This window comes from Octopus sinensis, linkage group LG9 (assembly GCF_006345805.1).
Source record: "Octopus sinensis linkage group LG9, ASM634580v1, whole genome shotgun sequence".
Lineage (NCBI taxonomy): Eukaryota > Metazoa > Mollusca > Cephalopoda > Octopoda > Octopodidae > Octopus > Octopus sinensis.
The window spans coordinates 32204344-32220585 of record NC_043005.1 but is presented as its reverse complement, the minus strand read 5'-3'; the positions used below and the strand labels follow the sequence as shown (position 1 = coordinate 32220585).

General features: G+C 37.5%; 1 protein-coding gene across 1 annotated transcript; it reads right to left on the bottom strand.

The window, feature by feature from the left end:
• Positions 1 to 348: 348 nt before the first annotated feature.
• LOC115215661 (ATP synthase subunit d, mitochondrial) lies at positions 349 to 16003 on the bottom strand. The gene is made up of 5 exons (XM_029784919.2): positions 15841 to 16003; positions 10225 to 10321; positions 7883 to 7960; positions 5875 to 5937; positions 349 to 613 (listed from the first exon to the last, which is right to left on the bottom strand). Exons 1-5 carry the CDS (start codon positions 15960 to 15962, stop codon positions 458 to 460), a joined length of 516 nt encoding a protein of 171 aa, XP_029640779.1. The 5' UTR covers positions 15963 to 16003; the 3' UTR covers positions 349 to 457.
• Between the last annotated feature and the right edge of the window lie 239 nt (positions 16004 to 16242).

Genomic DNA, 16242 nt, shown 5'->3' with positions numbered 1-16242 from the left:
GCTAGCATGGTCACTTGATTGATAGGTAATCAGGTGAATGGCTGGCTTTCTAAAGTGGGTGTTGCAGAGCATTAGGTTATTCACATCACAGAACTCCAGTATAGGTGGTGGGGACAAAAATGGGTGGGTGCATCGCAAATGAAGGAGAGAAAGACTGCCCCTTTCTGAGCAGTAAAATCAGGGGAGAAAGATTGTAAATAGAGGTAGACTTATGAATTACATTAAATAAATTAGGAAGAGTTAGTGTTAAATATGGTAGTACACAGAATAGTAAGATGAATAGGATGATGTGAAAAATTAAAACGAGGAGTCAACATGCATTTAAATTCAATTAAAAAGGAAATATTGGAAGATTATGTTGCCAACCAATAACTTTATTTAGATTGTGTCATACAGAACTAGAAAACTATCATTACATTCATCATCCAAAAATTCAAATATATCTACTAAGAAGTAATTATTTAAGGAAATCTTTGATGTTCTCTGGTTGGTATGGCTTGGTATGTGGATACAGAGTTGGCTTATCTGGGTTAACAGCAGACTCTGGGAAGTAATCTGCAAACATTTCATGAGTCATTGCTTCAGGTTTAGGAACTGTGTCGATTTTGTCCAACTGAAATACAAGAAGAAAAAAAAAACAAATGGTTATAAGATGAACTCCAATGTAACATTGAGGAAAGCACAAAATTATGTGACAGGGTTTCAATTCCTGATTGAAAGTACTTCATATTACAAATCTTCAAAGAAAGAGGAACTGCACAACAAGCCCTTTCCTGTCAACTTAAAATTTAAGGTTTTGTATTTAGTGAAAGGTAAACAATATTTCAAATGGTGTAATAACAGTTACAGGGAGAAAGAAATTATCACAAGCTCATTGATTTCCAAAGTATATTTCACAAGTAAGTGATCTTGAATTGGCAGAAATACCCCTCTAATTAACAATTACTTCAATAAACCATCTGCATTTTTGTTGTACAATTGGAATGAATAAGACTCACCAAAACTAGAAAAATAAATGCAATAAGGGAGAAAGCAAAAGAAGAATATTGCTTCTTTTTAATCAGCAAGTAATTGAAATGCTAATAATATGAAAGAATTTATAAGCTTAGTAATTCCATAAATTCAAACTTTGCTAAATATATAGTATAGTTCTATTGTAATGTTATTTAGTGTACCTACTTGTGGATTTCCAGAAGGAGGCCAAACAACTACAAGAGTAACACAAACCACAATTGTTTCAATTCAAGCATAGAGACCTGCTTAGACATTGACAATGAATTATATTGAAGATTACCATAACAAAATTCTGAATAAATCAGCTTGCATAATCCCCAGGAAAGATGTACTCAAGATAGATAGGTACAAAGGTGAGTCTACAGATGTAGATAGAGATATACGAATAGATATGTAACTGAACTGAAATGAAAAGGAATGAAACTAATTTCAATTGATAAATAACTTTGACTGAGCCATGGTGGTAGTTGAACAGCGGAAAGTGTGAGATTTTCATATATATATATACACACACACACACACACAAATAAGTTTTAATTAATTTTCTATTTCCTTAAACTAACTGTAAAGCACATCATATGTTTCAGAAAGGATCATAGCTCAACTAATTAAGAAGAGAGCTAAACTAGATGAGATGCAGTTTGATTTTGTGCCAGGAAGAGGCACTACAATTGCTATCTTCCAAGTAAGGCAACAGCAGGAGAAGTGCTTAATCAAATATAAACTGCTGTACTTGGATTTGCCAATATGGAGAAAACCTTTGACAAGGTCCATCGCTCTCTCTCTCTTCTGGTGGTCACTGTGGAAGCTATGGGTAGATGAGTCACTGGTGAAAGCTGTCCAAAACCATGTGCAGAGATGTTGTCTGTAATGTGAAAGTCAGTAACGAATATAGCAACAAATTCAGTGCACAGGTAGGAGTTTACCAAGGCTCAGTTCCCAGCCCTCTCTTGTTTATCATAATCCTTTAGGTTATGATAGAAGAATTTAAAATCGGTTGCCCATGGAAGCTTCTCTATACTGATGACTTTGTTCTTATAGCTGAAGCTATAGTAGAATTAGAGAAGAAATTTCAGGTACAGAAGCAAGGCCCAGAATCAAAGGGCCTTAGAGTTAATTTAGCAAAGACCAAAGTACTAGTAAGCACAACAGTAGACAAATTACTAATCCCTGCAAGCCCTGTTTGATACATAGAAAGGATGTAGGTAGAAATTCCATATGGTGTACTCAGTACAAGCTATAGATGCAAAAGAGGTGCAGTGGAATCACAGGAAGGTTAACAGAAAAATACTCTTTGTGTGTGGAAAATGTGGACCAATAAACACTAAGAACACACTGGAAATAGATTACCTCTAATGCCCAGAGGGACCCTTAGAGATAGTAGATAGCTTCCATTACCTAGATGACCAAATTAGTATAGTGGAGGATGCTCTGAAAGTATCATTGCTAGAATTAGAACCAGCTGGGCAAAGTCCAAAGAGCTATTATCTTTGTTGGTAACAAAGCACCTCTACCGAGGCAGATTCAACAATGCTTGTGTACAAATAGCTATGCTGCCTGATAGTGAAACACGAGATGTGACTGCAGAGAACATACAAAGGTTTGAAAGAAATGAAACTGGATGTGCAATGTCAGTATGCATGTACAACAGAGTTTAAGTATGTTTAAGAGAAAAATTGGGTATAAGAAGCACCCCATGTAGTGTGCAAGAGAGAAGACTACATTGGTATGATAATGTGATGCAAATGGATGAAGATAGCTACAATGGAAGAAATGCCGATCTTAAATATGGAAGGAACCTGTGGAAGAGAGAGACTGAGGAAGATGTGGGGTAAATTGGTGAAAAATGATCTTCAGGTGTTGAGCCTCATAGAATGACAAAGGGCCAAAATGATTGGTATTTTGCAGTGCTTGAGGCAAGGCATCCAGCTATGTAAAATTGAAGCCATGAAGGCATGTCATTTATGTCCATGCTCCTGTACTTAATCTGTCCCTGGCAAACTCACAATCCATCTTTCTAACACCCTAGCCAACCTGATTTCACCATTCACTGTATTCCCCTCCTCACTACCTCCCACTGTCCCTTTGAATCCTTGTGAGCCCACTTGCTCAGAATGTATCCCTGTTGAATTTCTTCCCCACAACATATCATCCTAACATCCACTCCTTTTATTTGTATCCACTCACTATATTCCCTCACCTCCACCTCCCACTCTCTCACAATCTTCTGAACTAATCCACCCATTCACCCTATCCAATCCTTGGTTCTATTTTACTTATATACACCTCCTGTCACTTGAGTGTACTCCATCCATCACATCTACATCTTCTCCCACCTCCTGAGGTAACCCTGTAGCACTTTTACAGGCAGGCACCTATTTCTGTCCTTCTATTTATACTTTAACCTCTTTCTAACTGGCACAAAACCATCACTTTCAATACTATTCTCCACTCAACTGAGGAGTCTTGTCTTTACATTATTTGGCAACCTCTCTGTTGCTGGTGCCATGCAAAAACTATCCAAAACAGACAGTAGAGCTTGATGCAGTCTTCTAGCTTGCTAGCTCCTGTCAAACCAGCCAACCCATGCCAGCAAGGAAAACAGATGAAATATAATATTTGATAATTGTATTTTGAAATATAACATTTAATAATTATGTCAATATTACCAGGCTGTAATGACTCCAAAAATGCCAAGTTTCAAGTCCCTCAGTAATCTTAGATATTTCATAATGAATCAGAACCTGCTTAGTCAATGAGTTAACATCTATATTTCCTTATTAAAATAATCTGGATAAATAATGTTTGAAAAAAATTATTATATATTTGAGAGAAATCTCCAAAGGAGATAGAAAAGGATTATCTAACATTAAGTGTTCATTAATATTTTGAATATCCTCTCCAGCCAGTGGCATTAAGTCACTCACAAACTCCAGCTTCTGGCCCACAAGTCTGCTATCTCCTCTCTGTCTTTTTTACCACTACTATAATAGCCTTTGCTCCTTGCAGCTGGGTGGGCTCACAACACCTCCATCCAGACATTTCCGACACTTTCATCATCCTTGCTCTGTCTAGCCACCCAACACCCAGTCTCTCTGGATTTCCCCTCTGTTCATGTCCTTCCAGCTGGTGTTGACTTACTAAGGTTCAAGAGGAACATTAACAATCTCAACCTCACCGGTCCAGGAGGGTGGGGGACAAAGCTGTGACACTGCTCTTTTTTCCAGACCTAGAAAGTTTAAAAATAAAAAGCCTTCTCAGCTGAACCTGGTTTACCTCTTCAACCAAGAGACTCCTTAGACAAATCCCCTGCAAATGATAGATAAAGATATATCAACAGAGAGGTCACCAAAGTCATTCATTTCCTGAAGAACAAGAAAGCAGAGCTGCACAAGGTAACTATGGACCCAATTCAGCATGGAGAGAATGTCACCACAAAAGAATTGTCATACCTTTGCATTAGAGGCAGTCACTGAGACCTGAATGAATAGAATGGTAGTAACATTGCCCAAGAAAGGAGCTGTATATGATTGCAACAAATGGCACAGTATAGTCCAGTTATCTGGCTCTGATAAAATGTCCCACACTGTGTTTCTTACCTGCCTGAAGAAGGAGTTGATGAACATTTACGGGAGGCACATGTACGATTCAGGAGCAGAAGGTCATGCAGTAAACAAATCCTCAAGAAGGTTGTCAAGAACATACACAGGGAATCTCTATGAAAGATCATGGCACAGTATCAAGTAGCCAGCTTGATATCTTTTCTACTCTAAGTACAAGGCCCAAAATTTAGGGAGAAGGGGCCAGTCAATTAGATCGACCCCAGTACACAACTGGTACTTAATTTATCGCCCCCCGTAAGGATGAAAGGCAAAGTTGACCTCAGAGGAATATGAACTCAGTATGTAAAGACAGACGAAATATCGCTAAGCATTTTTGTTCCTGATAATGGTGAATTTCACCATGAGAAGGTCTATGGAGATCCAACACAGACAACAAATGGGGACTGAAAATTCACAGACCTTGACTTCCTGAATGATCTAGGATTCTTGAATATCACATCTACAGTCCATACAAGACATGACCACTTGTTTTAGCAACAATAGTAGATCAAAGGTTGATCTTCTAAATCAATAATGAAAAGACAAAAGACATAGCAGAAACTAGTTTGACTGAAAGGTCAGACTCTGGAGATGCCTTCACTGAGCAGTGACATTACAAACAATGGCAACTTGAATTTGATGTAAAAAAAAAAAAGACATGGTAAATCTACAGCTATCTTCCAGTACCTGAAGTTTGTAGGGTTTAGGCATCAAACGCTATCTATCTACAGCCATTGTAATGCCAATGGCAACCTATGCTTGCAAAACATGTAAAAAAGATGAGCAGAATTTCTTAGAGTGCAGAAGTCTTCAAAAGATGTTGCTTTAAGCCTCTAAGAATTTCTTAGTGTAACTGCATCACAAATGAAGTAGTTGTGAAAAGCATCAAGGGCTGAGTATCTTGTTGGATACTGTCACTGTAAAATGTTCAACTACAAGTTACATATGTTCACAAGAGACCAGTGGTAGGCAGTGAAGCAGACTTATCAAAATCTGACTGTGGACTGTAGAGGAGGATCTGGCCCAGGAACAGATGTAATACGGAGCTTGTGAACATGTTAGGTGGAGATCTTAATGGGGAACAGAAGTAAGAGGAAAAAAGATCTAGATATCTTCAGGCTGAAAACAAACTAACAGCATCCAAAAGGCAATGGATTAAGTCCACCACTCAAATGGTGTAGAAATTGAAACAAATATTACCATCATGGGTTAGACTATGTCAATGTAAACAAATAATATAATTATGTTGATAACTTACCATCAGCTGGGCATCAGCGGCCATTCTCTGGAACTCAGCAACTTGGTCTTTGATGGATTCATTCTGAAAAGAGGATTAAAAGAAAAAGACTGTCAACAAAATAGAAATAAAAGTCCATTCTAAATGAATACATTTGTTGTATTTAAATATACTGGGTTGTGAAAGTAAGCTAAAACATGGGATGTGCTACCTCCCTGCTTTGTCTATTCATAGCTAACAGGAACAACCCAATAAAAACTTATAATTTCCATCAGACTACAATCTATGAACGACAGCAATATTAATGGTAACAAGTTCCCAATGGGATACCAAATCACCCTAGATCACTAATGACAACAACTCTACGACATTCAAAAAGCACTGATTTTTCACTGAAATAAAGCCATTATATATAAACACACACACAAAATATCTAATCCATAATTACTTGTCTGGCAAAATATACTTTGTTCTGTATATATCTCTTCAGGAATTAAAATACCTTTTGTTGGATTAATGAATATTTCACAGAATTAATGGTAAATGTATTGCGTTATTTCTAAAAACTTTATCCAAAAAAAACCTAAAAGAATAACCTGTGTTGTGACTGTATTGAAAGATAGTCACTCATCTGCTACTCACTGAAAAGTCCAAGAAATTGGAATACAATGATTACTTAATGCACTTTAGATACTTTATGCACAATTTTATAGACTTAATACACAGTACTCATAAATATTTCCATTTTAGCCATAAGCAAAAAAAAAATATCCTGTACATGATACAATCTTTAGTTAAATTGCATATATCTGCCACATAAATAAGCATGAATATTTCACAGAATTGCCCTTATGCGCATGAGTTAAGAGATAGGTGATATAAAAAACTTAGTTCAATTTTTAAAAAATACACTTTTCACTATCCAATCACAACCACCAACACCATCATCATTTCTCTCTCTGTGCCTTTCTTTAACCTCACCACCAGAACATCACCTCTCAGCTAAAATTATATCTTTAACTCTCCTCCTCTATATCATCACTGCCTTTAACTAACTTTTTTAACCATCAATAAATATTACATTCCCCCTACCTCGTGTCGTGGATTCTTCTCACTCCATCTTTTTCCCTCTTTCAATCTCACTCTTCTTTTTCTATATTCTCTCCTTCCCCTCAACCAATCATGTGAAAGCATTACAATTACATATCCTCTACCTCACATCATGGACACTTCTCTCTCCCTATTTTTCTCTAATCACATGAAAGCATTACTGACAGACTAAGTAATGGAACGACAAGCAGAATTCAGTCGAAGAATACGAATCTCAGAAGATGCTCAGTTAAGAAGTTTTGTCTTTTCAACCTCGTTCATCTACTCTTCTATTTCTGTGCAGATCATAAACCCCTTATTAGTTCTTTTCATTATTCTGTCCATTTCAGTACTATGTCATCATGTAAATATAGTTTCAATAGTTTCATCTTCCTTGTTGTTGAATTAAGATAACCTTAGTTCACGCATTTCGTTAACCGCAACATATTCATTCATTCATCGATCAAGTTTATCACACAGTCACTTATTTCTCTAATTTTGTCTCAGATTGGCTGACCGAAAACTCTCAGATTTTTCAATTCTGTTTTACTATTATCAACATTTGCCATCTCATTAAATTTTGCTACACAAATCCCAAAAGAATATTTTTCTCCCTCATGTTCTGACCACTACCCCTACTCTCTCTCCCGCTCAATCTGTCTCTCTCTCTCGGCCTCACTCTGCCTGTCTCTGTCTCTCTTTCGATTACCACTAGCTTCGCCAAGACTTCCTCCTCCACCACCACCACCTTATGTAAACTAGCGCACGCACTCGGATTCCCTTACTTGATTTTTAATACCACCGCCGAAAAAATACGTATCCAGAAGATGCTCTCGTCTTAACTTGCTAGTTCGCGGTACGCCCGCCCTCCTTCCCACCCACACCCACATGTCATTAACAACATCAAGATTAATCAGAGAAAAAATATAAGAATACTTACAACCGTGGCTTCCTCTTTTGTCACTGCATCAAGCACCTTGTCTTTATCTGTTGGGTAGGGTACAGATAGTGCCTTGTACTGGAACAAAACAAAAAGAAAAAAAACAGACTAAGTAAAATTACAACTGAAAGAACATAACTCCTGTTGAATAGTACTAGGGTTAAAGGATACAAGCTAAAGTAGGTTGACCATGAATACCCAGGAAATGAAACTTTAGTGAAATCATCAGGTGACCAAACATGTGGCTGTCATTTCATATCTAACCCTAGTCACTACAAGTTGTTTGGGTTAAATTTGACAGTTTGCATAAAAGGAAATGAAAATAATATCCCATCCAAAAATAAAAGTATTTTTAAAAAATGATTAAATATCAACAATATTATAGCTGAGAGTTAACAATTTACTCAAAGTAGCCACATTCAGCTTTCACCACAGCCTCAAGACAGCTCCAGAACCTGGTGCATGCATTTCTCATTCTGACCCTAAGAAGATCTTCAAACACCTCCTTGATTTTGACCACCAGCTCAGCCATCGTGTTGTACGCAGAGCTGTTAGTGTCTTTCTCAACTATACTCCACAAATAGTAATCCATGAGATTACAATGGAGGGAATTAGGAGGCCAGAAATTGGAGCTGGTAAAGTCACAGAAATTCTCCAACAACCACTTCTGACACTTTCCAAAAGTGTGACAAGGAGCCAAATCCTGCTGCCACACATATGGTCTTCCAACAGTTTCACATAGCTATCTGAATCGAGCCTAATGCCCTATTTAAAGATGTGGAGCAGAATGATGTCATCCTCACATGCAACACACCCAAAAGCCATCACAGTTTGGGGGAACTTGGTGTTCATGATATATCATAGGCAAGCCACCTGTTGTTCTCAATGCAGCTAGTCTTGGTAGGAGTTCTTTCCATTGAGAAGAACCAGATCAACCCCAGTTTGATTAGGAGTTTCTTTTCCTTTTGCCAAGCAGTTCTTGGATGTCAGAATTTTTCCCTCGTGTGTCTCGTATGAGTGGCACCAAAGTTCTTCATTCAGAGCCAGCTTCATGATGACATCTCCAACACCCATCTCTCTCACCAAAGCTCAGATTCTCTTGCTCGGATCTTCCATCACCTTGTGCTGCAGTTATTTGATGAATTCCAGTGTGCAGACATAGCGAGAACACCTGCTGCATTTCCTTCTTGCTGACCACAGCTTCATAGTTTCTGTTGTAGCTGTCCATGTCACATCTTACAGCCTCTACAGTGTGCACAGAGTATTGAGCAGCAGTCAGTATTTTGATACCCTATATCATGATACAGGTAACACTTTTCCAATGTTCAAATGGCTTCCATTCCTCCATGTCAGCTAACTTTTTCTCACCTACAACTTTAATCTTTAGACTCTCCAATGCCTTTGACTGTTCACAAATACATCAAGCTGTTACTGAAATTTAGCTTGAACATTCTGTAGAGGTTGACACAACTAGACACTTCTTTTACTGTAAATATTATTGTTGTTGTTGTATAAATCCAGATCAGCTTTGGATATCGAAAAGTATTCCAACCATGGCTACCTTATCTGTCTTTTTGTAGATATTGTTATGAAGGAATACATTACAGAATGTATCCTCTTTTTAAGATAGTAAGGTATAGTTTAAGAGGAAATTTGCCTGTTATTTCTGACAGATTACTCAACCATATAGAAATTTACTTGATAAATATTAAGGACTTAACAGAGAATAGAAATAAAGAAGTGTGTGGTGGATGGAAAAAAACAAAGACAGACATATTATTATAACAGGAACAGAGAGGTAGTAAAAGATTAATCTTATTTTACATACAGTTTTTATAGTATCAAGAGGAGAGATAAATATTTCCCTGGAGAAGACACTGGTCAATTCAAGTAGTTTTTCATGTTGGTAGAATTTAACTCAACACTGCAAACAATAACATCACTTACCAATTCCACACTTATGACACTGCCCAGAATCGTAATTTAAGCCCATCTAGTACAACATGTAGGTCAATGACTACTGTAGACAACATCAGAATTGAGTGGAATCAGCCACGACAAGTCAAATATAGAAAAGCCAAATTTGTCAGCTGGTTGTATGAATAGCTAAGTGGCTCAGTTGAGGACCCTAAGTAGAGACAATTGACAGATAATAATGGGAATAAATTATAAGGGAAGATAGTTAGCTCAATCAGTATGGGTTGGAAGTTGAGGGAAGTAACATTAGCCAATCTTAAAAAGCAACAGTAAAAATTATGAAGAAAGGTTTATAGGTTAAGAAACAGTTGCTGAACTGAGCTAACAATGGTTTGTAAGAATGAAAAATTATTTAAAATACTCACATTCTTTTCAAAAGCATCCACTATAGCTGGATTGGGTAACAGCTTCTTATACTGTGCAAAGTCAATGGCTGGCAGGGCTTCAGGATACTGGTGCACCCTAAACAATAGTTGCAGAAAACAATGGATTTTTATTGTAGGCATATATAAAATAAGAGGCTATCAACGCTTACTTTACTATGCTTGCATCTAGATGCCTTTCCTGATACCAACCTCAGCAGTTTCTAAGAGAGATAATAATCTCCCAATCTATCAAACAATAGCTCATACATTATTACACAGAAAATTGTACTCAAACGACCTGTTCACATAAACAGCAAGGTCACTGCTTACAACCAGCATACACAAATGTAGATGAGCAGAAATAAATGTACATGTGTAAACACACATACATACATACACATATATATACATACATACATGCATACATAGTGGCTGCCCCCTCGTTATCGAGTATGACCATTGCACGAAACTTTTTTTTTAAAGTGAGGGAAGGCTGTGCACTGAGTCAATCTCACTCACTAAGCAACAGCAGCCATAATCCGAAAAGAAGAACAAGTCAACATCATCGGTAACCACTGAGCCACAGGTTTTATGTCGGAGTTATCCCAGTTACCTGAGTTACCTTCGCCTAGAAGGATGCCCTAACAAAGGCTAGGAGTCCTTCACTCCCAATGGTTTAACCGCGCGATCGGGTATTCAGTCCAATTATTTCTATGTCCCCGCACATGATACAGCCCTAAGACATTTATTGGATGGCCATTGACTCTCAAGAGTTCCTCCGCCCTTTGACGGGTTTTGTTTTTCATCCCGCAGGGTGTCCAATAAACACCCTCCATACATATATACATACATATACAAATACATATATACATATCTGAGACCCCCTTCGGTCACAACACAGACCATGGGATTGCACCTAGAAAGTTACCCTCCCAGGTACAAGTCCGGGCTAGGTTGTTTATGGAAGACCAGCAGTCACCCATGCATACTGGCCTCCCCTCTCCATGCCACCAGTGTTATCCAAGGGAAAGGCAAAGGCCGATACAGCTTGGCACCTGTAACATCGCAACTCATTTCTACAGCTGAGTGAACTGGAGCAAAGTGAAATAAAGTGTCTTGCTCAAGAATACAACATGCAGCCCGGTCCAGGATTCGAGCTCACAACCTCACGATCGTAAGCTCGACGCTCTAACCACTGAGCCATGCACCTATATATGTATGTATATATACATACATATATATATATGTGTGTGTGTGTGTGTATATATATATATATACACACATGTACATATATATACATGCTTACATACATATACTCTTTACTCTCTTTTACTTGTTTCACTTTTACTTGGAGCACCACCTTTAGTCGAGCAAATCGACCCAAGGACTTATACTTTGTAAGCCTAGTACTTATTCTATCGGTTTCTTTTGCCGAACCGCTAAGTTACGGGGACATAAACACACCAGCATCAGTTGTCAAGCGATGTTGGGGGGCAAACAAAGACACACAAACATATAGACACACATATATACATATATACAATGGGCTTCTTTCAGTTTCCGTCTACCAAATCCACTCACAAGGCTTTGGTCGGCCCGAAGCTATAGTAGAAGACACTTGCCCAAGGTGCCACGCAGTAGGACTGAACCCGGAACCATGTGGTTCATAAGCAAGCTACTTACCACACAACCATTCCTATGCCTATGTATATATATATATATATATACATACATACACATATATATATATACAAACATACATATTCATACATATATATTCATACATACATGATGATGGCGATCCACTCGTGATTGAAGACCACTGCTGACCTTCAGGACAAACTTATATTTTGTATTTGCAGATCCACTGGTGGCTAATGAGCCCTGCTCTTGACAAGCATACATGACTGCAAACATTGCAAACCAAGCTTTCCCCATTCACTACACCAGCAGTACACTTTCGAGCAGCACCCTTAAGTTCTTCATGCCAATACGTGCTCTCACAAAAGTGTCAACCCCGTCCTTAACCTGCTTCCTCCATCTGTGGCGATAACATACATAAACATATATATATACATATACACACATACCCTACGAAATCCACTCATAAGCTTTTGGTCAGTTTAAAGCTATAGCAGTAAATACTTGCCCAATGGAATGAATCTTCAACCATTTCATTGTCCTACACATTCCACATGCCCGTGCCATATGTGTAAAACAAAAATTTATTTATTATCACACAGAGTGGCATTTAAATGTAGCTGATACTTTATAACTTGTGTTATTGATGTTACTATCGATAGAAAGTATTTGCCATGATGTTACTATCGATAGAAAGTATTTGCCATAAAGTTTAGCTCCTAAATTAATCTTTAAGGATAGGGTTTATTTAGGAAATAGCTGGAGTTAAAAAAGAATATCCTCTCATCATCACCGTCTATGTATGGAAAATAGCTAGAATGTTTGTGGAAATGAACCACAAGCAGTAACAAACCAAGAAAGGATTCTAGGTGGTTACTTGACTTGCTAGAAATCCCACTCAAATCATAACCTACAACTTTAAAAATGAAAGTCTATCTGAATGAAATAAGATGAGGTCAGTGCTGGAAAACCTTTGGTTAGAGGTTTAACTAGGCCACATGGAACATGCTCTGGTGCATTGGGTGTGCAATGTAATCTGAGTACAAAAGAGTGCAACAGTAAAATTGGTTCACAAGATCCGATTTTTCCGTCATAACTTCGGGTAAAATGGATATATTAGATTCTTTTTTTTTTTTAGGGAATCCCATGTTTTTGGTTACGGAGGATCTGATTCTAAAAAAATTTTTTTCAAAAATTGCATTTACAAAATTTCACAAAACTGCGATAACATAATGAAACTTTGAAAATGCAATTTTTGGAAATTTCTTTTCCAGAATCGGATCCCCCATAACCAAAAACGTGGGATTACAGGGAAAAAAATCAATATATATCCATTTTACCCGAATTTATGACAGAAAAATCGGATCTTGTTCATTTTCTGGAAGTCCCCTCCCCACGCCATGGGTCATCAGCACGCATTTTTTTTCATATTCGTTTACCACACACTTGTTAACACCCCTCCCCAGGCTGTTTAATCCTCCACCCCAGGTGAGGATCTTTATACTGACCATTTATTTACATCTGAAAACACTCGAGAATGGATAATTTCAATATTTGTGAAAATTGTAATTTTGTTTACTATAAAAGCACCACACCAGCACTATTCATTTATTTACCCAACGATGTAAAAAAAGCCTCACTGCAACAATTTTGAAGATAGCACCCAGAGGAAATACACACACAAAACATTGAAAGACTTTGGAGAAACACAGATCTGCAATAATAACTTGCAATATATCTATTTATAACTTCTTGACATGAAGAAAGAAATAATTATCAATCAAGACATACATGTATGTATGTTTGCGCAAATTTTTGTTGGACATCTTTCCAATTGAGCAGACGAATGAAAAAATATTTTGTTTCCATTCGCCTGTTCAATTCGTTAGTTTCCGTGACCACTTGTTATTTTGTCAACTGCGTGCTTGTTCTTGTGTGAGAACTATAACTGAAACGGCTTTTTCGACATTGATCTCGATTTTCTTCTTGGAAATTTACGCAGTGCTCACAGAAACTAACGAACATTTTTTGATTCATATTCTCAATCCAAAATATGGCCCTTTTAGTTTTTATATTCGGATACTACTAGCGAACAGTGATCCCGGTGCACATCCACGCTAGCTAGTAGTAAGTAGTCGTAATGTGAACCATTCTGAAAGGTGCTTCAGAATGTTTTCAAAACATTCCTTCCCACTTTTTCCGTATTCTTCTCTCCAAAGAAATTCATCCAGGTATGATTCCACCATATTCGTGTGTACCGGCATCATAGTCTTGAAACAACTTTTTGCATTCTTCCAATAACATTCCACAGAATTTGTGTGTGCATTTGTTTTGGGATCAACAAAATTTTCCAAATGGGTCACCTTGAAATGGGTGTATTTTGGTGTCACATCCATTTCATTAATTCCATTATACGCACCCCAACAATCGGAATATATAGTGGTACCTGATTTTATGAATTTTTTGATAAGGGGTAAAAGAGTTTCAGAGGAACGGTCAGGTACGAAGACTAGAAACCCTTTCTTGTCTTCTCTATCCCATCCTCCAAAAACCCACCTCTCCTGTGGCATTCTACCTCTGTTGTATTTTCGTTTGCACATCATAGATTCATCTATTTCTACGATGTGCCCAAGTCCACCAATTTGGTATGGGTTGTGTACAAGATAATTGCTTGTAATGGGTACTATTTAAGAAGAGTGGTTCCGGTGCGCGCACTCGCGCTAGCTAGTCGTGACTAGTCGATCCTAAACGACTACCTAGCAAAGTAAATAAAATACAAAATAAATAATTTTTTTCCACGAAGTAAGGATCGACTAGTCACGACTAGCTAGCGCGGATGCACGAGTGCGCGCACCGGAACCACTCTTAAATAGTACCGGTATATATATATTCATATTCGTTTTCCACACACTTGTTAACACTCTCCAGGCTGGTTTATTTTTGCTTTTGTTCCCGGGTGCGAATCTTTATATTAACCAATTGTTTCCCAAAAAAAATTCCTATATTCTCGGAATCTACATAGTCCGAGGTATTCACAAATATCTATTTTCTTGAAAGTTAAGACGAATTGAAGTGGACGCCGGTGAATTATCCGAAATTCCCCACCTAAAACACTTTCCCCAAAAACTTTTGTATATTCAGAATGTACATGATATAACATATATTCGTAAAAAAACTTCATTAAAAAATATCCATTTTTCTGAAAGTTATGATCATCCAACGTCGGCGGGAGGGAGGAAAAGAATCAAGGGCACATTGAGAAGTGAAGTACAGTGTCTAAGAAATGGTTACAGCTGGAATGTTTTGACTGATCTCGTCTGCTCGATCAGTGTTGATCTGGGACTAACCACAGAAACATCACAATGACTTAGGAAAATTATGAGTATTTGGTTCAATAAAAACAACATTTAAAACAATTTTGGACACTTTTTTCTTCAATGTCATTTTCATTAAGGGTCCAGGCTACGCAGTACGAAAATAATGGTCGTAATTTTATATTGAACAGTTAAACAATTCGACCCATTTCTCTTGACAGCGCGAGGTTACAGCTATTTCTGTAGTATGTGCACTTTTACAATGTAAGAGCTGATTTAAAGGTCACAGAAGACAATGAAATATGTGAGATGCGGGTACAGTAGAAGCGAGATGAGCTCATGAACCCTGACTTCTGTACATCGAAACTCAGCTGTCGTTTTCCTGATAAGGTGCAGTGCCCTTGGTTGGAAAGTATCGAGGTCACGGTGTTTAAGTAAACGAAGAGGTCACCTTAGCGTAGGGCATGCCTATCACCAGTATACGTCAGTGGATATATAAAAAATACATAATAATAATAATAGTATAGCGATAGGGTGAATAAAATGAACAAAGATTGTTAATATAAAATATATTGAAAAGTAACAGTGAAGGTGACGGTTATATCAGGACATAAAAACCAATTATTAAAGGAGAAGTTAACTTGTAGCTAATAATACTTACTTGGTAAGAAAATTAGTAGATTTTGCTTTAAATGCCCTGAATATATCTCTCTCGGCCGGTGGCACCCTCTCAGCAAAAGCTGCCCAATCCACTATAGTCTTAGCAACACGACGAGAAGCCATCTTTCCCAGGCGGTCTGAACAACTCACAGACGGAAGTTATTACGGAGTCAATGACTCAAAATATTACATAATATAAAACATTATATTTTAAAGAGATTTTTCATTTTTAATTTTATTTTATTTTCATTAACTATGTTTTTTTGATAAATACTATTAACGTGATTAAATTTTTTTCCATTTTCTTTCATAGCGGAAATCATTGAGCCTCCATTCAGCGCTATAGTTCAAGGGAACTCAACAGATTTATCTCCCTTGGTATCTATAGACACGGAAGAGGTTT